The following is a 24,599-nucleotide window of genomic DNA, read 5'->3' as shown; positions in this document are numbered from 1 at the left end:
ATGTTGAGTCAGATAATATCAGATGGAAGTATTAAATGGTTAATGTGTCAGATTAAGGCAATACAGTGTGTTGAGTGCAGTCATGTGATGAAATGAAATGACACATGCAGGTATACATGTAATATAGTATAAGTATTCTCTATAAGTTTGTTCAGTAGGTTTTAACATAAATTGAAATAGTTACTTTATTATTGAGGTATATTGGATGGTATCATTAACAAATTATTGGAAATAAGTATTAATTGTCAACTGAAGAAGCCATTTTTGATAAACTTGTTCCCATAGATTGCAAAAGTCATTATACGCTATTGGCATTTGCTTGTGGAAAATGACCTTAGAAATCAATATCATATAAAATTAAAAAAAAAGGTTGTGATTTAAAAATCTATTAGCTTAGTTCTAATTTGTATTTCATTGCATTTAAGGCAGAGGATGCAGTGTGCTTGGCAGATTACTGCGACATTATGCGTTGTGAAGTGTTAAAAACTCAGGATCTATCTAGTGCCAATAATATGGACACAACAGTTCAGATGAATACAGATATTGAAATTTGGCGAGAAGCAACTGCTTATCACACAGCTTTAACACCAGCTGGACCACGTGATCTTGCTCGTGTATCAACTGTGCGAAGTGGAGTATATTCACCCTCGCCGCAACCAGCACCACCACCACCACCACCTGTAGTTCATCATCATTGCCCTCGTTCTGAAGCACCTCATACATCATCATCTGCTGAAAACACCTCTTCGGATGTATGCGATAATAATTTAGTTAACTCTGCATCGCCCCCTAAACATCACCGTCTCAGTGAGCTTCAAAAACTAAAAGCTAATTGCAAACCTGAAGAACTTCAAAAATTGAAGACACGTTGTGAGGTATGTCTAAAATATTAGACCTAAATAAATATAAAAATTAAAATATTAGACATAAATATTAGATCATGTTGTGAGGTATGTCAAAATATTTAGTATTCTAAGAAGATTATTTTTGTTACCATATTAATAATTTGAAGAAAGCTAAGTAAGTGTTTGATGAATGATTATGATTGATTCTGGAATTAAATTTTTATGAAAGCATGAAACATTCTGTAAAAAAAACAATAAATTAAAAAAAAATTGTTTTACCATTTACTCATTTAATCTCATTGATTAATTGATTGATTTTTATTTTTTATTTTTTTTCTATTCATTTCTATTAATGTTTGAAGCACTGTGGCTGATTTGTAAGTCTGAAATATTCATTCTTTTCATCAAACTTTCTTAGTATTTATAGAAGTACTGAAGATATACATATAGTGTCAATCATCTTGTTATAACCTTTCAAACTGGTGCTAAAGTCAACATGTTTTACAAAGACATCACAAACAAAACAGGACTGTCCGTAGTTTTTTGGTTGGTAACCATAAAGGCAAGAATCAAACAAAAATTCAGAAGTACTGCTTAAGTTATGTGGTTGTTAATTAAAGTACAACTCTAGTAATAATATTATTATGTAAAATAAACTTGAAGTTTGTTTTTATAGAATTATTTTTTGAATTCTGACATTACAAAGACTTATTTCATCTTTCAAATCAAAGTAGAGAATTTTCATTTAGCCTCAATCTCAATAGATTTTCTTTATTTACTTCAGAATATTTTGTTACACATTGTTAGTGAAAACATCTAAAATTACTACTAAAACCCTGTACTGTTTTTACTAGCTGCGAATAAGTTCTACACTTCATATTAACATCATTCTTATCTCATAACATGATTAAAATATTTATCATCAAAAGACATACTTTCTAAGAAAAACATATTAGTGCTATGAAATGAAATTTATGTGGTTTTTTAATGTATACTAAATGATGTGTTTAGTTGAGACTGTTGTTTAAGAAAAAATTTGCAATTCACGGTCAGCTGTGGGAGAAGGAAATAAAATGTTTGCATTTGATATGGCACATTGTTTAACATGTGTATTTATTTTTATCATTATCATGTATATCATCATTCTTTTTAATATGTATGTATTTATAAATCAGTTGACAAATTGATATTCTAATGTTCTAATTCATACAGAATTCTTTTCCTTACACATTTACTCCTCCTTAATTGATATTTTTATACTTTGCTATATTGTAGTTATATTATTATTATGTGTTATAAAAAAAACATGTTGTTGAAACTATATTGATAACTTACACATGATGAACTACCGACTGAAAACAATGTTTTTATTGTGAAAAGTAATTATAAACGCCCATAAGAAACTCAGTGGTGTATGCTACTCAGTACAGTTTCAACTAAACATGTCATGAGTGTATATTAGTTGATTTTTACTACAAAAAAAAAAATCCTGTATAATGAATTTTTCTTTTATTTATTACTTAATTCTGCGGTAGTACTTTTCCTTAGTCACAAAATAAAAATGTGAAATTACAAAATTCTAAATAGAATTCTTATCAAGACTGAAAAATATTGAAAATTTCAATGGAATGTGTTCACTGATAAACTGTACTGTTTCACAATAAAACACAATTACTACAAAAAAGAATAATAAAAAACAAATAACACAAGCATGTTAATAAGTTCAATCACTAAATTAAAGAAAAAACTGACTCGGTTCAGATTTACTGGAAAAGAATCAGAATTTTTTATTTCGTGTTAGAATCAATTAACTGAGTGAGACTTACGTGTAGTTATCTAAAACAAATCATTTTATTAATTTTTTAAACTTGTTTATTTCATAGGAAACTTAAGAGAATATATGATAAGTTCTGAAAAACTTTTCATTATTTCTAAAAAACTGAATTTTATTAAAATAAATACAATGGATATAAATTCATTTGCTATTAACAATGGATATAAATTCTACTAATAAAATGAAAAACGTATTACTTTTTATCTGTGATTATTAATATCTATGACCTTAATATGTATTTATTTTAATATATACATATGCAAATGTCATATTTGATTGCTACTGAAAATCATCATATAAGAAAGAGTAAACTAAAATGTTTCAACAATTTAACAAGTACTATTTAATAGAGACAGTTCTGGAAAACAAGTAAATAGAATAAATTAACAAAAAAACCATCAAAATAAACATTCAAAAATCTATTTTATCCAGAGAAAATATATGTACATATACATATACATAATGTATCATGTATACAAATATCTCATTAATGTAATAATAGAGTAAAATTTTATGAACATAAATTTCTTAGTCTTTTTTACTTACTTGCTTGATATTAAGTGAACACTGTTAATGGAGTATACTTTTATTGACAATTGGATAATGATAAATAATCATATAAATATTATATAATCATATAAAACATTTGTTAGTATAACAAATGTTTTGCTGACATTTGTTTGCTGAGAACAACCTGCAAACGTTATCCACAGTAATGCACTCTATTACCAACATTATTATCCTATTATGAAAAAGTAAGTATGAGATGCACTGCCAGAGATTAATTTATAACCGAAAAATGAAAATTTTTTTTAACGTATAACACTGGGGAACAAAAAATAATTTTTTTTCTCTCAGGAAGAAAAATATGTGATTCTGATAGTATTTTTTCTCGTTAATTCAAATATGATCGGTTTTTCCTCATCACGCAAGGTTTCCAAGAGACAGGTAATTATAATTTCAAACATCTGTATTCTTAACTACACAATATTGAAACATTTGACTTACATAGAAAGTAAGAAATTATATTTTGCCTGTGAAGCATCCCTCTGGATGGTCCAATAATAATCAGCCAGCAATTTAGGATTCCATTTGCCTTGATACCGCTTTTCCATAGCTGAAATCTTCTGATGAAAGTGTTCCCCATGCTCATTGCTCACTGTGTCAAGATTTTCTGGGAAGAAATCTAGGTGCAAGTGCAGGAAGTGTACCTTTAAGGACATATTACAAAAATCCAAATTTTTTTATAAGATCATTGACAATATCATGGCAATTTTCTGTCTTTTGATTTCCCAGAAAACTCTGAGTAACATTTTTGAATGTTTGTCAAGTTACTTTCTCCAGTGGATTCAATAGTTCCTCAAACTTTTCATCATGCATTAGTGATCATATTTATGGACCAACAAATTTTCCTTCTATAATTTTTGCATCACTAATTTTAGGAAACTTTTGTTTTAAGTACATGTAACCAGTAGTATTGTCCATGGCCTTGACCCAAATTCCTCATTAATCATAGTTTGATTTGTAACGGAGGTAGATACACATTTTTAGGATTACACAATGGGTCATGTTTCATATTTTTCTTTCAGGAGATAGTGAGTTGCATTTAGGCCATTCTTTTCTAATGAAATTGTTTTTTCTGGCCCTATAATCCCATTCACACAAAAAAACAGTACTTTGTGTAACCAAGCTGCAGACCAAGAATAAGTGCCTTCAAATCACCACAAATACTCCATTCATACACAGCATATTGAAGCTTTTCCAATATAAACTTAAAGTTTTCATAGTTTCTTTCATACTAGCAGAGTGAGTCACATGTACTGATAGAAATTTATTGCCATTATGCAGAAGCATATCTTTTAAACTAACTTTAGAGGAATCAATGAACAAGCGCCATTCTGTTGGGTTATGTTTATTACAAAGTGTCTCCATAAGAGAACAAATGCCATTACAAAACACTAAGGCATTTTCTTCAGAAAATTAGTCTTTAAAATCAGAGAGACAATTAATGGTAAGTACATATCTTTTTATTCATTTGAAGAAGGTTCCATCCTTTTAGGTGGGAAGCATGCGTTTCAGACTGTTTTTTGGATAACTAAATCTCAAATGAGATCGTTAAGATTTTCTTGAATCAGTAAATGAGGCTCAGATGAACTGCTTTGTTCAAAGGTTGTGTCATCAGAATCTGTTTCTTTTTCCTCCTTACTTCCATCAGATTCTGAGCTCTCTTCACCTAATGTCACATGTTTAGGAGGCTTTAGTATGGGTAATTTCTTTGCAGTGTGGAACTGGTCTCATTGAAGATTACTAGTTTAGTATATCCCAGTGGAAATAGTGCAAAGGATTTTAAATTCAGGTACCAAGGTGGCCATTCAATGAAACCTCTTTCATTCTACTTGTTGGGGAAAATTTCATTTATATAGTTTTTTATATCTCATGATAATGAGGTCAGTCACTATTGAGTTGAAACTACAATTGTCAAACTGAATTCACTTGGATATTGGGGTGCATTTTGAACAAATTGCACGATTGCTGGTATAGTTGTATTAAAAATAAAGTTAAGACAATTTGCATGTCTATCGTTTGGAGGCTTTTCTATGATGTTATTCATGAAATAAGAAAATAATAGACCAGATCTACTTTATGTAATCAATTGGATTTTATTTAGTGTTTGTTTTTCTCTATTACAGATTCTAGTTCGTGATTGTATTGCAGGACTGTTGGTTAATTTATCTATACAAGATTTCAAAGATGTTGAAGGTTGGAAATACATTTTGGCTTTTGGCTTGAAATGTAATTTTTGTAAACAGCACATTTTTTTATATTCTTACATTAATGAAACATTCTGAAACTGCATGCATAATACATTCACTATGAATACAAAAATATCTTTGCATTGCGATGTGCATGTTAACATTTTTTACTTAATTTTTTTTTTACCTGTTTTTATGTACTTAAATATTAAACATTGATTCTGTAAATATCTTTTTTCTTTTTTTTTAATAAAATCAAGATGTGTTCATTTTGTATTTCACTGTCTTTAACCGACATAATGGTGACTGAGTCCCGGCTACCTGGGTGGGACCTTGAGTTCTGCTGAGGGAGTTTGAGGTGATGGCACCCCCCGAAGCTATAGTTATGCTTAATTGTGGGTCTGACTCTGGGGGGCTGTTTAGAAAAAATTAAAAACCAATATAATCTTAACAACAAAATTGTTGTTTTATATGCACAAGTCAAAGTTCACATAAATAAATAATTTCTGAATTGTAATAATTCATTGCTGACAAAAATCAGTTTACCTAACATAGAATGTATAAAGGAATTAATATTTCTTACTTCAGTAGCAATTTACTGTTAAAAAAATGTTTATTCAAATAAATAAAATGTAGCCCCATATAATGAAATCTATAACAACTAAATATATTTTTATGGAGCATTCTTTAAATTTAAATTATGTATTATCAATCCATAACTCATGAAAAAAAGAATAAAAACCTCAACTAACCAACACAGTTATAATAAGCGTACTATTATTTATTATTGATAGGGAAAGAAACTAGTTATTGATATACAACTGAAAATATTTAAATAGATAAATGAAGGCTACTTCATCAGTTAAATAAATATGTGCTATAGTTTTGTCTGGCAGACAATAATGAGAATGATTTTAAACAATAACCTTTTGAAACAACAAACTGAACCAAATTTAATACATGTTTTCATAACTCATCTCATAACAGTTTTAGTCATTCTTGTCATCTACATCGATTGATAATGCCCTCTCTGGTGTTAATTGATGTTGTGGTGTTTTTTGAATTTGGTAAACACATTTTTAGAATATGGACAAAAAGTACATTGCATCTGAATTGGGTCTGGACATTTAGTACATAATTTTTAGGTGTTTTGTTCATTTAATGTACTTGATAATATTCAAGAAGTTTTAGATGTGGTCCTTTTAAATATACATATAGAATATCAAGGTTGTAGTTAGAGTTGGTAGATTTTGATTTGTGTCTATGAGGTGGTTAGCAAATGTTGACTATGTTGTGTTAAAAGCTTTTAAATTCATTCTATCTTTGAAACTACTTTCCATTTGACCAATATAGAATATCTTGCGACTGGAACAGCTTAGTTATGTACTCTGTTTGTGATTATGTAAATGAGACTTTTAATTTAGAAATTAGGTTTTCATATCTATCATAATTAGGAAGGTTGTCAAATTTGATTGCTGTCATTCGTGTGAATTGTATCAGTTGTTTCTGCTAAAATTGCTTAAAAAAAGAGAAAGTTTAACTATAAAAGAAAATACTATAAACTAAATTACATCGGAAACAAGCAATCTTTACCTTGTAGTTTTACATTTCAATTGTTCCAATGTTCCATATTATCTGTAATGCCAGATCCCACAACCAATCTTCATTTTTTAGAAGCAAGCAGTCATTGTGCAGTTTATAGTTTTCTTCCAAAAACTTTAAGACGCTCGCAAAGATTCAAAAGTTTGTAAGTGAAAGCTTGTCTGTTGAAAGCCAGTGTACATTACAATACAGGATTAATTCACTGTCTTCTTCCACCTCTGCAGAAAACAAGCAACATAATTCTTGGCGATTAAGCATGTGTGATCGAATCCTGTTTATACACCGAACTACTGGATAAAGAACATTAGATAAATTCATATCTTTAGTGCAAAGTACCTCCCTAAATAGCATGCAGTGGTACTTAAAAATGCCTCTTTTCAAGTAACCGTTTAATTTTCAAGTAAACAAGCTTTATTTTTACCTGTCATATCTGGGGCTCCATATGCTACCTAATTTATCCCATCTTAAGTTATTGTTCTCAATGACTGATTTTATTTCATTAAAGATGTCTTTGCTGCTTGTTTTTTTATTAATTTTCATTAATTGCCACAAATTTAAAAGTTCTTTAATAACTTCAAAATTTTCATTGATAAAAAGCACAAAATTACTTAATTGAAGAGTGTCAGTATTATCAGTGGTCATCAACAGCTAAAGAAAAATATTTACATGAGACTAATGCAGACACAATTTTCATATTAACATTCCCAGCTAGGTCATCTACATGATATATCACCATATTTCACAAAAGGGTAGTTTGTTTCACCATTTTTTTTTAATTTTCGCATCAGAAACATAATTAGAAAAAATTTGCAGACTAGTTTTGATCATCTCTTACCTATCAGAGTAAGGTTTCTTTTTTCGCACCATAAGTAAAGAAATTTTGTAAGAAACTTTAACCAATGATGTTAATTCTTCATTTTTTTTGAATAACCATTTGTTTAACTTATTAAGGATTTTTTTTTTAACGAATTCTGACCTCAAAGATGAATCAAGAGAAATAGGTTTCATTAAAATATCCATGGTTTTGCTTGAAATGTTGCTCCAAGTTAAATTTTTTGGGCACTGTTACACTAGCACCACAAATCAAACTGGTTTCAATGTATTTTGATAGTAAACAAAAAGAGTTCCTCTCACGCATTATTGAATTCACGAAGAGCAATATCTTTTTCATATTTTCATTTTGAGGTAGATAGCTTACTTAAAGATAAAATATGAGAAAAATAATTTTAACGACATGCACGAAAATAAAAGTAAAATACACATAAATCTGATCTGAGATTAACTTCATACGACTGCATATTACCCAAGACAACAGGGAGTTGTCAATTCTATTGAGCACCCATATTTCTGGTACCGTCTACTTGAAATGCCTGGCACCACTATAAAGCAATGCAAATGTAACAATTCAAAGGGAAAAAGAATTATAAATACTGGTGACTTGTAAGTGCTAACTTTACAATCAGTTGCTACTAAAGAATTTTTAATATTAAATGTTGTCTGAATACTCATAATTCTATTGAAAATTAACCATTTCCTGTTCTAATTTCAGGATTTTTTTCTTCAATTTTGCTCTTTTCTCTGAATCTTAATCTTTTTAATGTTAATTTTATCTTAATATATATATTTTTTATTTAATGTGTTAAGGGTGCTGTTATATTCATTTATGTATACTACTTAGTATATTTATAGTGTCATTTTTGTTACATCTGTCTCGTTTTCTTGTTAACTATTGTAGTGTAGAACATTTCAGACAAATAGGAATTTGTTTATTGTTTGCTATTTGTGAGAGTTCATAATTTTTGGTTTTCTGTTCATCATTACGTATCAGTGTAATTTTGATAGTTATCATTTTAGGCATCAGAATCTTTTTTTGTAAAAATGCAGTTCTGATACTAAAATTTTACACTAGAAACAATTCTATAGCCAACCGTGACTCACTGAATATTTTCTGTATTAGATTGTTTTACTGATCCTTTATCTCTGTGTAAGGTTTTGATGTCGTTTTTTGTGTAAGGTTTCTCGTTTTTTTTTTTAATTTGTTTATAACTTAACCAGATTGTCATTTTAAATTTTCTTCAAGCTTGGGAAAGTTTTTTTGCATTTTCCCTCATAAAATTTTCAATGGAGATATTGTTTTTTTTTTATTACTCTATTTCCAAAGATCTGCCACATAGATTATTTTAAGATTTTTTGCTTGCAACATGAGAAAGAATTTTCTTCATGTGCTACATTTATTTTACCAAAATTTATATAAAGATTGAATTATACAGAAATAGAATAAACTTACAGATATAAATACATTTGTTAACAATCAGATTAATATACCACAGCTAAATTTACCAGAAATGGAAATTCAAGAATTGCTTATATTTATTATGCACATGTGCTTAGTCACACCCATTATGAGTTTTACAGAAATTATTGTTATTGTTCCCATACACTTTAACATGTTACTTCGATATATAGTGGATACCAGTATGACATGAGACAATAGCAACTTCATTATCATTATCTGATTTTGTTTATTAGACCATTTCATAATTAACAGTTGCAAATTTTTTGTCTATATCTGTTTCAATCAATATCATCTTATTTTAATCAGCAGGTGTTGATTATTTTTGTTCTTATGTTATACAATCAGTGGTGTAGAGTAACTGTTGTAACAGGTTATTCTATCTTATTTTTAACAAAATTTGATTATTGATTTTAATGAAAATATTGCCTGTGAACAAAAAACAATTTGTAATTCGCTGATTCTTTCATTCATGATATCTATCTTCAGTTATAGTAAAAAAACCATATGCTAGTTTGGAAAAGACATTTTGTAGTTTCTTTATCTGATCTAGTGAATGACCTACAAAGGAAAAATGTAGTAGTAGTGTACTGTACATGTTTTAAAATTTCAGCACAAATGTACATAACATGATATATAACCATTAATTATAGTGACTGGAGGGGTATGTCTTCAATGTTTGTAAATATGTGAGCACCTTCATGCATGAGTGTACAGATTTTTACATGTACAAATTTGTATAAGTGTAGTCATGGTATGTAAGCAAATGCATATACTAAGTATAAATACAACTTTGGATGGGTAAGTTGTAAAGATTACACCATTACAAATATGGCTTGGGTCAAACATGGAGTCGTTACCTTACCATATTGCTTGATAATATATTTGCAATTTATTATCTATTGTGTAAGAAAAACATTTTTTCGTTATAGCAAAAGGAGAGTAAGGTGTTTGAAAACTGTTTACTTTGTATTTTAAAATTAAAAGTGATTGTTAGTCACTATGAATGCCAATAACCTGCAAGGAACCTATACTTAGCGTTTCTTAACTTCAGCAAATTAGTAAAGTGATCTAGTTTTATGAAATACAATTTTGGCTGTGAGCTTTTATTCAAATTAAATCCTTAAATTTTCAAGGTGCTACTTTCTTGGGTATTTATTTACAATAAATATACAACCATTAGGTTATATCAGAAGCAGTTTACCATCTTTTCCAGAACCCTCAAAATTCTTGTTTGCATGTATGTCTGTATGTTAATGACAAAGTATGTTACATTGATTCTCATAAAAATGGTGTCATTCTTCATATGAATCTTTAAGCAGTATTTAGTTTATTCTGGTAAAAAGAAAATTGAAAACTGGGAAGTATATTACTTTGTATTACTGAAGTCCATAACTATCAATTCCAGTCTAGAAAAACCTCCAATGAGAAATCATATTTCTTTCTTACTGTTTCATTCATAATAAATTGTGAGCATTAATAATGTTTTGTTAATAGCATTTTCCTAACTCAGTTTTAAAAATTTTTACATCCTACTTGTTAGAATGTAGGTATAAACATATTTTTATGTTATACAACACAATTGAGTAAGTTGAATTTATGTTGGAACTGATTCAATAAGCTGAATTTTGTCTAGATACAAGAAAAAAAAAATAAAAACAATAAAATAAATAAAGTGCAACTATTTTTCATCTTTAAAACAAATTCAGAATTTTGAAAATAAATGTTAGACAAACAAGACCCAATGTTCTGTGACTTTGGGTAAAATGTTGATAAAAATAAAATACTATGAACACTGCAAATTTAAAATCCCAACTGGCTGACTGAGAAACAATGTATGAATATTTTCATCAGTGTCAAAGTAATAAGAATATTATAAAATAGAACAGGGTAGGTCTTAACTCTGAAGTTGGATATGGCTCTCCAGAAAATAACCATAAATCTGATATGTTGAAGTGCCAGGACAAATTTTACCTGCTGAAAAATTTCTACCAGGTAGAGCCAAAGATATTAAATTGTTATAGCGTAATGAAGTAACTTGTAGTGATGAGTAAATTATGTTAATTTAAAAAAAAAACTAAAATAATAACTGAATCCTTGTTTTTAAGGATTCATTTTAATTTTTAAAATGGAGGCTTCTGGGATATTTGATGTAATCTTATTTAATTGTATAAAGTTCCACTTACCAACAATTTTCATATATATTTCCAAGTACTTTCAGAGTCTTTACTCCATCATCAGGGATTTCTATTAAGATGTTAATTCAAAATTCATATGTATAATTATATTTAAATTAAAATTGTTATGTTCATAATAGTCAAGAAATAAAAAATAATTTATATGTCAATAAGATTGTAATGTCATGTCCATAATTTGTTTACGACTATTATTTAAGATATATAGTCAACTATAATAAGATAATAGTTGTAAACATCTTGCAGAATGACGCAACAGTCATACAGATGTATAAATTATTTTTTGACGACCTACTATTATGAACGTAACAATTTTAATTTAAATAAAATTATGCATATGACATATGAATTTTGAATTAACATCTAATAAGAAATCCCTATGATGGATTAGCGACTCTGAAAGTACTTGGAAATATATTTGAAAATTGTTGGTAAGTGGAACTTTAATTTATACAACTGTATTAATATCAGTGGTGCCAAATACTTGGAAATTAGATCTAGTTTTATTTAGTTGGGTTCTATAAGGACATCTTTGTCCTTAACATATGTTTTCTATGTAAATGCAGACAATTACTTTCACAACTGAACATTTAAATCTTGATAGCAAGTTTAAAATTAATTTAATTATTGCTTGTTTAGTGCTCACATAATATCAACCTAAAAAAAGCAAAAATAATTGAAAATTACCAATGTTATATAATCTGCTTTTAATGTTTAGACCAAAAATGACAGTTCCCTTTTTTTTGGATGATCAGTAGCACAATTTTTTTGGCAATTATAATCTTTATTAATTTGTATTTCAGAGGAGCTAAATCATGCTGTGTGTTGGTACCTGACATGTGACAGATATTGGGAAGATTCACCGCTTGATCCTCGTCATTTTCCCTGGGGTTTATTATTTGTGTTTGTGATGGTCCTTTCTTTGGGAATATGTCTTTGCTACTACATCATTTGGGTTCTGTTTGAGTCAGTATTTTATTCATTGAGCAGCATGTAAAAACATAATTACTCTTTAATATTATTAAAAGTGATAAAACCCAGTTTCGTGTTAATGGAACTTGTTTTCCAAATATCTTTCAAATCTCTAATTATCAGTCATTCTTCAGTGGAGTTTCTAGTGCCACATTATTGTCATTAAACAACAGTTTAATATGGTTTAACAGTACTAACTGTACCTATTAATTTAATACAAATTTAACTGTGATAATTGCGCTAAATCTGTGCTGAGTGAATTGGATGTACATTTGCCTCTATGGATACAAGGAATACACAATATATAGATAATAAGTAGGAATATAAATAGAACAACATAATCAATTTTTATAATTTATCTGGTAGAAAAAGGAATACACATACAAAGACATTAACCACAACATGCAGATTTTATATTTAGCATGAAAAAAATCAAGATTTCACTACATTTGAACAGTATGAATTTTAGAAGCACAAATAGAACATAGATAGAAAATATTGCTTTTGTTTATTAAAGAGGTTTTTAACTTTTTTAATTTGGGAATCAATAACAACAGTATTATACAGAAACTCCATTGAAGAAGGATGCTGAAAATGAGTTCCAAAAGTTTTTGGAAGAGCTGGTCTTTGTTCAGAAAAAATTAATTTTCAATAATTTGATTTCGGAAAAAAAATCTTTTCAAGAATAATTTAATAATTGTTCAATATTCTTTATTGCTCTTGTTACTTTTTTATCATTAATTACTATCTTTATAATTTAATTTGTATAATTTTTTTATTATACATTAAAATTTATCATATTGCTGACAAGTCTCTGCTTTATATTTATTACTTAATTTAGATTATATAAAATTATAAATAATATTTAAACAATTTGTATAGTCTAGGGACAAATTTAAAGCTATAATATTATTATAAAAATATAAAGCTTTTGTTCAGAATTTTTCGGTCAGTTGTAAAAAAATTGAAACTTATATAAATCACACATTTTTCTTGACAAACGTACAAGTATGTCTATCTGCCCAGATAAATTTATTCGTTTTTAAATTCATTTTTTTTATACACTTTCATAGTTAGACACCCATTTTCAATAATTTTTAGTATTCATTATGTTTTATTTGTTCATTCATTTTATTGAAGAGGTAACTAGTTAACCTCAGTGTGATGAAATGTTTCATCTTCTTGCCTCTGATTGATCTAGGAAATAGTAGAATGTAAAGCGCAGCATGCTGATCCCTACATTAGCTACTTTGATATTTTATGAGTTTTTAATTTTAGACTCAATTAATACATAATTTCTAGTAATAATTTATTCCCAGACTACTAAAATATTGTTATCAAACTTCCTTCAAATTTATAAATTTATTGTATGTTTATATATAATTTCAACAACTGCATCATGCAACAACATAAAAAGTTGTTTCTATAATAACAAAAATTATTACTTTTTACCTTTTTGCAATCTTTTCAATTATTTAAAAGGGCTCTTGTATCAGAACAAAGGGCCCTTCTCTACCTGCATTAAAATGTAGGTAAAGAAGAAAAGGAATTCCATTTTAGTGAATTTTGATTCACATTTTAATCTCTTCAGAATGATAAAAATCAATAAAGCTGGGGTATAACATGTCCAGCTATTATTATTCCCTATAATATTTAAATTGATTTAACATCAGTAAATAAGAAGTCTGGAGAACGAAGAAGTAAGCTTCCTACTTCCCAGATATATTGGGATTGTAATTATGTGCACTTCGATTCCATCAAAAGTCATATGTAGCTTCCTTAGGGCTTCTTTATTATTTAGATAAAATGCAGTAACAATGGTTAGGTTGAAGTCTCCGTTTATCAAAGTAATCACTCAATTTCAACAGATCACCAATCAGCACACTCCCACAGTGTATAAGATCCTTACTCTGGAATACCAATGCTAGATCGTCTGCACACTGGATTTTAATGGATTCTGTGTCTGGCATGTCATGGATATATAGGTTAAACAGAATGGGGGCCAGAAATGCTCCATGAGGTAGGCCATTATTCAGAGTCCTCTATCAACAAGCCCGTCCATTCAGCAAAACCTTAAAACGCCTGTTAGAGATCATGTTGCTCACTAAAAATGCCAGCCTTTGATATGGGATAACCTCAATAAACTTCAACATCAATCTCTCCCTCCGCATAGTGTCATAAGCTGCCATAAGATCCACAACAACTGCAGCCAATTTGAGACCTCACTGAAATCCAGCCTGCACTAGAGTTGTCAATGTTAAAACCTGGTCACAGCAGCTTCGATGCTTTCTAAACCCACCCTGCTTGGTGGGGATGATTTGATCAACGGCCTCTTGAATGCATCTAGATTAAGCCTTTCTAGTAGCTTATAGGTCATGGTGAGTAACGACACTGATCGATAGTGAGAAACATCAGTTCCATTTTTGCTGGTTTAAGGATGGCATTTACCCTAGTCTGGAAAGCTTCAGCGATGTTCCAGTTTTCAGAATCCCATTGAAAAATTCAATGAGCCACAATCTAGTTTTAGGTCCAATGGCCTTAAGAAACTCTGGATGTACGCCACCAAAGCCAATAGCTTTATTTACCTTCAGCATATTTAAAGCTATATCAAGCTCCTCAATCAGAAGTCACCTGAGTAGTCTGTATGTGGTTTCATATCGGACCTATTTATGTACAAATCATTTTTCATGGTTAGTTTGAAATCTAACTATTTTAGTTTTTGAAATCTTCATTAGTCTGGATGCAACATCATTGGCATTCACACTTGTGACTGTACTTGATAACCTTGGATCTATACCAAGCTTCCTTATAAGGTCCCAGGTCTTCCAACTAGAATGCTTAAAGTTGAGTCCTGCCATTATTTTATGCCATTTTTCTCTCCTGTTCTTACTGAAAGCCCTCAAGAGGTGAGTTTGAACTGATTGTACCTCAAACATTGAGAAAGTGTTATTTATTCTTGACAAATGGCCAACCTTTGTCTAACAGTGTAAACATTCAAATAAAAAATGTGTAAACTTTTTTTTTTGTTTTATTAATTTTGGTTTTGTCATTAAATATTAAGATCCTCTTAGGTTTCCCAGTCCATTAGCTCTAAATATTTAAACCAGGTTAGGATTATTTTTGTCTCAGAATTGCATGAAGAAGTAGCGCCTTCAACCTCCATACTCATGGTGTATTCCAATCATGGCCAAAAATAGGGGCTATGCAGGAGAGCAGGATCTTAATTTATTCTGATCATATGAGGGAACTCATTACTTCAAGTCTGTATTGTGCTTCTTACTGGTGAAGATAAAGAAGCAGAAAATGAAAAGCAAGAAACAATGTATAATATGAAAATAGATTTTTTTGTATAGTAGCAGTCTTAAATAGCAAGAAAATAGTATAAGAAAAGTAAGTTTGTAAGTAATAAGACTAAAAAGAAGTCTTTCAGTTCTGCTCTTTCTAATCAGAAATGTTACAGTAAAGACAGAATGGGGAGTCTTCCAATGAGTTGCATGAAAGAGTGCAGAAAAAAAGCTGTAAATTAATACAGAGTGTATGCATGTTCTCTATAATTTTTTTAAAGTGTTTTTGAAAAGAATAATGAAGCAAGTACTCCCAATGGAACAATAATCAGTAAAATATATTAGTGTCTTGCATAAGCTAGTAATATTATAATAGTAGCAAGAACTAAAAGATATTTGGAGGAAATACTTGTGTTACAAAGAATAGCCAGGAAGTTAGGGTCATAATTAAATGGATTGAAAATAATGTTTGTCTTTATTTCATCAGAAGAATAAGCTCAAAATAGGAAGAAAGAAATTTGTAATGACTAAGCATGTCAGCTACCTGTGAGTGTTAAATAAGGTGATAATAGTAAAAGATATGAAACTGAAATCAGATTAGTAGCAAGGAATAGGTGATATTCTAGCACAGCAGCAGCTTTGATTAAAAGATGTAATTTATCAAACCTTATAAAAAAACAACTAGTATTTATTAAATAATGTTAAAGCTGACTGATGGCAAAAAATGTTTCTTCTACAGAGAATGGAAAAAAATGTTAAGGTAAATTTAAATACAATATATGGTCAATTCATTGTTAAGGAGGACAATGCTCAAATGGAATTGACTCCTAACATTTTAGTTTGCATTTTCTATGACAACAATTGATTAACTTACCGTACTTTATTTAGGGCAAACTACCCTAACTTTTAAAGAACTATGTTATGATTACTTCATAAACGTCTTTTTATCTGATATTTACTGTCTGTCGCCTTAATCTTTATTTTTAAAAAATCTTTAGAAACCAAAGTTTATTTATTTATTTTATTTAATCCTCTGAAACATAAGATCATTATTGTTATTTACTAACATTATTTATTAGTTATAAGAGATCCCTTTTTATATATTCATTTTTTTACTAATAGAAATAAATAACTAATTTTTAAATTAAAAAATATATTTACTGTTTGAAAAAAGTGTTATTGGCTGAAGTCTAAGTGATAGTTTGTTGCAGTTCTGATGATATGAGTGTTGCGAGTACAAATGTTACTGCCAGTTCATCACCTGCTCATCATGCTCATTATTCTGATGATTATTATACAGTGCCTGATGACCTGGCTCAAAGTGAACACTATATTTATGTCACCTACCCTCCAGATCTTAAAAGAAGATTACTTGAAAGGTATTATTAATTATTGCTATTACTTTAATTTTGTTTCATTATCATTATGAACCTTTGTTCAGGTGGTCATTTTCCTACACAGAGCTCATTTATATAGCAAGGAATGTGTATTATGGGTTTATTAACATATATTACTGAAAACTGATATCACATATCTTTGGTGAATTATAAGATTACATTTTGTTTACTTCAAATAAATAAAGGAAAGCAACAACATCTATTTTGCAGGAAATGAGATATTTTGTGTGGAGACATAAGAACAATACTGTACTATGTCATGGTTTTATACAGCTTAGTCTGAATGGTGATGATATTTGAAGTTTAATTTAAACACCTTCGAGAATATACATGTTTTTCAGAAACAACTGTCACTTTTTATTTTTAGGCCTGGCCTGACTTGATAAACAATTCAACTCAGGTTAGATATTTTAACAGCTGGTAGACAGTAATCAAGAATCCCTGGTTAGATTCAATATTCTTTCACATAACAAAATGTAGTAGGTATAATATTTCTGTGGTTAAAAAACCAGTGTGAAAGAAAAATGACGAAGAGAGAGACATAAAGTGACTACTGAAATTAAATCTCTAAGTTTTAATTAATTGTAATTATTAGAACTTTCTATCAGTTAAATTTTCACACCTGAGGATCATTTTAATAAGTACAAAATATAAATTCATAACACAAAGCAATTATTATCCTTTTTCAGTTTACTTTAAAAAATATAATTACTGGTACAAATAATTTGTAATTTTAAAACAATATTGTTTGATATTTTTATTCAGTTAGGTTTAACATGTAATTTTTTAGTCAAGATGTTTATTGAAGAAACATAAACAATTAACAATAATATTTCAAATTATTTTTAAACGGTAGAAGGAAAAATTGAACATACTAATCACATATTAATGTTAAAATTAATATTAATTACCTACTAATGTTTTAAATGAAACATTAAAACTTACTAATTTTTTTCTGTTTATCTAGCTGTTATAACCGTACAACAAGATTGTGAAATAGTGTGAATTTTTAATCAGGTAATTAATATAAAAATATCTATTTGAAAAAAAATACTTCAAATTGCTCAATTCATAATTATATTACAGCCCAGTTAAAGTGAATGCATACAATAACACTTTGTAGTAATATAGTACACTGAGTTACTGTCCATCCATAAGCTGTCTCTGTTCCACACCCTGTGTTATGGTTAATCCATAATGTAGATCAATAGCTAATTTGATAATTTAAAAATATTCAGATAGATAATTAACAGGTTACAAAAAATGTAATTATGTTGATAATATACAGATAGATACAGATCTCCAATCACATAATTATGTGATTGGAGAACATGATTAATTGAATTCATAAATCGGGTTATACTGCATTAATGGAAGATCACTAAAATGTATAATAGCAAATGTCCCTCTCACTACTGAATAGAAGCAGGGAAATAATTCATTGTTTTTCAAAATGAAATGCTCAATTTGTATTATACCATCCGCTCCAGTCTTTCTTATGGCTGTGACACATGAAAAACAACTAAGATAACAGAAGCACCACTCGTATACCACCTTCTTTAAAACTTAATGATGTTCACTATGTAGTCAGTCCCTGTGATGAACATAGTGATGATATTACTTATATGGTTGAATATTATTTATATTTCAGTGGACTTGGCATACTGATATGCAGCTGTACTTGACTCGGTGAAAAAAGCAATAGAAAATTACTTTACTTACTTTTCCTAGTAAGCCTTCTATGGGGTCTTACTATTCTTAAGAATGGCCAAGTTTTTTTTTATAATGACTTGTAGATGGGTTGCTTACAACCATTACACTTAAACTCATACAAACAGTTGCCAAGAAGAGCAAGCCTTCTTTCTTTACACTGTCCTTCACTTTAACTTTTAACTGGACTATGATATAGAGTTCATGTAGAAATAATATAAATTATTATTTAAATTAATTATCATAAGTGAAAATGGAATAAAAATTTATTAACTAGTTTTAAGAAAAAATCAGGATATATTGTTAATGAATTCAGGAAATTTCTTTTAATTCATTTTCTAAAAAAATTGAACTATTGATATTTTAAATCAATTTTATGAAGTGGAGATAAATTTTTAGTCTATAATATTACCATAAATTAAAAAAAATGGATCTAAATTTTTTATATCACTGTGCATGAGAAAATTACACAAATATTAAAATTTTTTTTATAATTACTGTTTTGGGTAAGATTGAAGATTTAATAAAAAAAGTATCTACTTATAACCATATCATACCAACTCTTTGTACCATCAAGTTATATTCTGTATAATCTTATACATATATATTATATATATATAAATGAATATTTATTTGTTTCCCTTATGCATTCCTATACCATTCATCTGATTGTGATAAAACTTTGGTGAGTTGTTGTGCGCATACCTTGAAGGTTTCTGAATTAGTTTAGACCTGCTAGGTGGTGCTGGGGTTGAGATATTTTGAAAAATTGTATTTATGGACCGAATTGGCTCATATTCAGAATATATATTAGTTACATGAAGAGAAAAAGTTCTGTAAAATCTATACCCGCTAGGTGGCACCGGTGTCGAGATATTTACAAAATGAACAAAGAAATATACAAACAGACTTTCTTCTGTTTATGTAAAAGGCAATGTTTGTATGTGTATCCGCTATAGACTAAAAAACTACTGGACCAATTTATGCATGGGGTTAAGGCAAAGAGGAAAAGGGGAAATAAAAAAAGGAAAGGGGGAAGTAAGAAAAGGGGAAAGGGAAGAAATGGAAATGGGGAGATAGGGGAAAGGGGGAGTAGGGAAAAAGTAAAAGGTTAAATTTTGTGAAGTTTTGTAATGTTCAGTTTTTAATGTTTTATCAAACTTTCAGTTGTGTTCGTTTAATTTATATATACACTCAAATCTAGCAATAGGGAAGCATTGCCGGGTCTGCTAGTAACTTATAAATAAAAGGAATACTATTTAATTTAAAAATACTGATAAAGTATTAGGGAATGAAATAAAAAAAAAAAAAAAATTATATATATATATATATAGATTAAAAATTATACACAATCAGGATGAAATGAAGAATTAAGATCAGTTTCTTTGATTTTCCAAACATTTGTTTTATTCTTCTCAGAAAAAAATATTGTGTATTGTGCAGTCATAGGAATAAAATCACAATACTTAGTGTCTAAAATTCTATAAGAAAAATGTCAAACCGTTTCCCTTTTCTAAGCTCAGATAGTTCTTTTCAACTTATGCTCAAAAAATAATAATTAACATCATATAATTTAAATACACAATAAATCATAAGTCACTGGTCGAGTTTTAATTCACATATACTCTTTCCTCTCCATCTACCTGTTAATTTCTTGCATAATGTGGGTAAGCAACCTGTATTTTCTGTTGTGCAATATATTATTAATTTTTAACAAATAATAGTTTAAATTTTGATTGCAATGATGCATCAAAGCTAGCATTTATTATTCATTTTGTTTTGACCATAAAGATGTGCAAAACTAAAAACTAGCATTACATCAAAAAAAAAGGTTATTCAATTTGTGACCTTGGTGATCAATGAATAACAGTGGATGAAATTAGTGGAAAAATTGAGATTCTGCAACAAATACATATATCATTCTGCAATGTTGAAGTTTTGAAACATCTTTGGCAGTAACTCTTTGGATTTTAAATGCTGAACACAAAGCCAAATGGGTTGAAATTTCTTAAACACTTTTGTCCCACCTTTAAGGTACACTTTTTTAAACATATTCTTGCCTCTATTGAGTTACATACTATACCTCTGAAATAATGCAGTTGAGTATATAATGGGGTTAAAAAAAATAAGATCACTCCGTGAAAATTAAAATCAAATTCCTATAGTCATAGTTCTTAATAGCTGTAATAGTCATAGTTCTTGCCAATATTTTTTTTTTTTTGAGAATACAAAGGAGTTGTGTACATTGATTTTCTCCAAAAACAGACAGCAAAGACTGAATTTTCTAGAAATTAATGAACAAAGTTAAATAAACTTATCAATCCAAAAGATAAGACATCCCAATTAAAAAATTAGCTTCTCACAATTTCATAGTGCTCTATTATTCAAAAGAAATTGATGCAACTTACTGAGCCACTGTTGAACTTCACTCTTTATAACCAATTTTTCAAAAGTTCATTAATCGATCGATGTTCATTCATTAAGATTACTAAAGGAAATGTAGGGATAATAGTTTTTGACAAGAATATATAAAAATTTTGTGCAATTGGTTTTATAAACACCCTATTACTTTTTGTGATCCTGGAATAAAAAATTACCATTCCACTGACAAAAGTGTGCAGATCTGAATAGGTACTATTTAGAAATGTTAGTATATGTACTTAAAAAAGAAATTAAGAAGTGAGTTTGAAAAATTTAAATTTGCATTTGACTGATCATCATAACATATGTAATTACAAATCACCTACTATTTTTTTCCTATTCAAGTGGAGTTATTAACTAGGATAGGAAAAAATGTATAGTTTGTATTTTCTTTTAAAAATCATCAATTTGCTTCAATGAAGAATTGCCTACTTTATTCTGAATGTCATAATTGTCAGTAAACTGGGGTGTAATCTCGCTTTAATAATGAATGAGTTAAACAGTCTAAAGCTTCTGATAATACTTTAAATTTCATCTTCATTAAAGAAGATATATATTTTTAATACCATTACGAAATGCTAATTCTTGTTTAGCTAAGTGAACAATCTTCATAAATGAGCAAAACGTTCCATTAAAAGTTTGTTTGCATGCACATTTTCACTGATTATTCAGCACCCGATCTAGAATTTTCAGAACTTTCTGATTAAGCAGACGCCACCTGTTTTAAGAAGGTAGAATTATGTTTTTAAAAAAACTCAAACTTAACCTACGCTCGCTAGTTAAGGTTAGCGAGCATAGGTTAAGTTTGATTAGATTATATATATTTATTTATATAAAAAAAAAACAACATAGGGGCACAGCTTGCCACTATTTAGATTCATATCTGGCTGAATACATGTGGCATTTGGTGGCCCGTATTCAACGAGCTCCTCGGTGACATCACCAAGTTTTGGCATTCTGTTCAAGCATAAAAGTAATTTGTAAAAGTTTGAAAATTTTGTATGATATAAATAAGGGCCTATACTGTGTGTACATGTTTGAGTTTTTTTATAAACATCATTCTTCCTTTAGAAAACAGGTGGGCTCCGTTTAATGAGAAAGTACTGAATTTTCTTTTGTACACATATATTAAATGCCATAAACAAACAGTTGGATGTAACTTGAGGTTAGGCACCCTCATAGTACTCATTCTCATTCTGAGGAGGAAAGATTACCCTAGATCAAACTTACCAGGAAAGTGAGGAGTGAATTTGTTTCCTTCTGTATTGACTGAAATATATTATATCAGCATGCTATATCCACCGTAATACAGGTTTTTATTCAGCTTTGCAAGTGAATCTCTCATCTGATAACTACATGCATTACACTGGCTGTATAATGGACATCATTACTATTATCAGAAGCAGTTCTGACTATTACTGCCTCTACTATAGATGTTTCACAATACTCATAGCCATAAGACAGACAAAGAATGATATTAAAAAGCAAATTAAAGAAACCATTTTAGTGGAAGACAATGGTTTACATAAATTGTCTCCACTCAGAAGAGAAATTTTCTTTTAGTGCATCTTAATGTTAGTTAAATTTTTCCTTAATTAAAAAAAAAGTAATATGCAATCCATGTGTTTTGAAGAGCATTCATATTTGTGTAGAGCATATGTTAAAATTATTCTTTTTTCAAAGACTTGATTTAACATCAATAAAATATGGTAGAAGAGTTTATTTTAAAAAAATAATTCTCAAATAATGTCTTGAATTAAGTAACACAACATTATAATATATAAATGAAGGGCTACTATAAGTTAGGCCTTCATTTTTAACTCTATGTACATTTAATACAGGCAAAACGTTTTTGTCATTGTTATTCTAACTTCAAGTTTGACAAATTGTTAATTACACCAAATATATGTACTGAAACAAATAAAACAACTAAAACTAACTTACTAAAACAAATATAAGTATTGACAACAAACACAAAGTCTGATCTTCTGTATGATTCATTGAATCAAGAAAACACCTACATCAATTGCTATTCAAGGCAATAATCATGTGGCATTGGGATGGGAGATATTGTCTCAGCACTTGTCACACACCCCGCATAAATGAAAGTATTGTATTAGTGTAGTATTGACTTGTAGAAAAATTTGCTTCATTTGAACTGCATTAGATTATTTGAGTAAAACTTTTACTCAAAACGTCTTCACTTTCTTTTTTCTTTTTTAATTGTTCAGATTGCAGTGTGTTGTTTGTTGTATTACAATATAAGTAATATTCAAATATTATATTAATAAATGTAAATTAAAAAAAAAAACTTTGGTTGAGGTTAACAAAATAATGAAATGTAAATAATGTAGAGAAAAAAGTTCAAATGAAAATTCAAGAGATAACTTTTGGTAAAGTAGTACTTACAAGGTCACCTGACAAACCATCACTGCTTTATGACTAAAAATAATTTTTTATTAAGTTTAATTTAGAATAATAAAATAGTGATTATTTAATCATATTGTATTAAATAATAAAATATTTTACATACAAGTTTTTTTCTTTTTTCAGATACTGCATGAAAACCAATATTCTCTTATATATTATACATAATTAGTATAAATGGAAGATAAAACAAATGTTATTGTAAAATTTTTATTGAATAAAAGTAACTTTTCATAGAAATAATTCACAATTAATTCTAATTAAAATACATTTAATAAGTACTATACCTACTGATTTAAAAAAAAAAAAAAAAAAAAAAAAAATTATCGGTAATAAATTACTAATTTAACAACTGTAACATTTTACATATTGTAATATTACACTAATGGAAAAATAAATATCATTCTCTTAGTACTTAAGTTACCTTAGATAAGTAAATAATTAATTAATTTATTAAACATTAAATTCATTTAAGACTTAACTTCCAAAAAACAACATAAAAGTTAAAAAGTAACAATGCTGTAATAATAAGTAAATTAAAGTTATCAATTACTTTAGCACAAAATAAAATATCACATAACATTTATGTAATAAATTAAATTTCATTTGTAATCAACTTCTTTTATAAAATATTGTAATAGAACTTTGTAAAATTAAATTTGTAATTTACTTAAGGTAGATGTTCTTTATAAAAGTAAAAATATAATAATAATAGTAATATAATTACAATTAATATTTTCCATACGCAGTTCTAGTAAACAAAAAAAATTATAGCTGTACTTTAGTATCTTAGTATAAAGCAGAAAGTGAAGATAAAAAGTACTTGTTAATAAGCTTTACCAGCAATCAGGCTGAACCACAACAGA

The 24,599-nt window shown here is 28.5% G+C and overlaps 1 protein-coding gene across 6 annotated transcripts in view; it reads left to right on the top strand.

Annotated features, from left to right (window-relative positions):
• Window positions 1–24,023, top strand: part of LOC142319504 (uncharacterized) — a 37,621-nt gene extending 13,598 nt beyond the window's left edge. Inside the window, exons 4-9 of one of the 6 annotated variants that reach the window (XM_075356851.1) lie at window positions 426–875; window positions 5,370–5,439; window positions 12,326–12,488; window positions 16,990–17,157; window positions 18,143–18,192; window positions 23,860–23,989. In XM_075356851.1, the coding sequence (XP_075212966.1) occupies window positions 426–875; window positions 5,370–5,439; window positions 12,326–12,488; window positions 16,990–17,157; window positions 18,143–18,170 (879 nt within the window). In that variant the 3' untranslated portion in view covers window positions 18,171–18,192; window positions 23,860–23,989. Of the gene's footprint in view, window positions 1–425; window positions 876–5,369; window positions 5,473–12,325; window positions 12,489–16,979; window positions 17,158–18,142; window positions 18,193–23,859 lie in introns of those variants that run through there. The other 5 variants (XM_075356855.1, XM_075356850.1, XM_075356853.1 and 2 more) reach the window with 5 other exon arrangements.
• The last annotated feature ends 576 nt before the right edge of the window (window positions 24,024–24,599 follow it).

The sequence above is a fragment of the Lycorma delicatula genome, chromosome 2 (assembly GCF_047948215.1).
Source record: "Lycorma delicatula isolate Av1 chromosome 2, ASM4794821v1, whole genome shotgun sequence".
NCBI classification, from domain to species: domain Eukaryota; kingdom Metazoa; phylum Arthropoda; class Insecta; order Hemiptera; family Fulgoridae; genus Lycorma; species Lycorma delicatula.
Note: the sequence above shows the minus strand (reverse complement) of the source record. Positions and strands in the feature narration are given on the sequence as shown.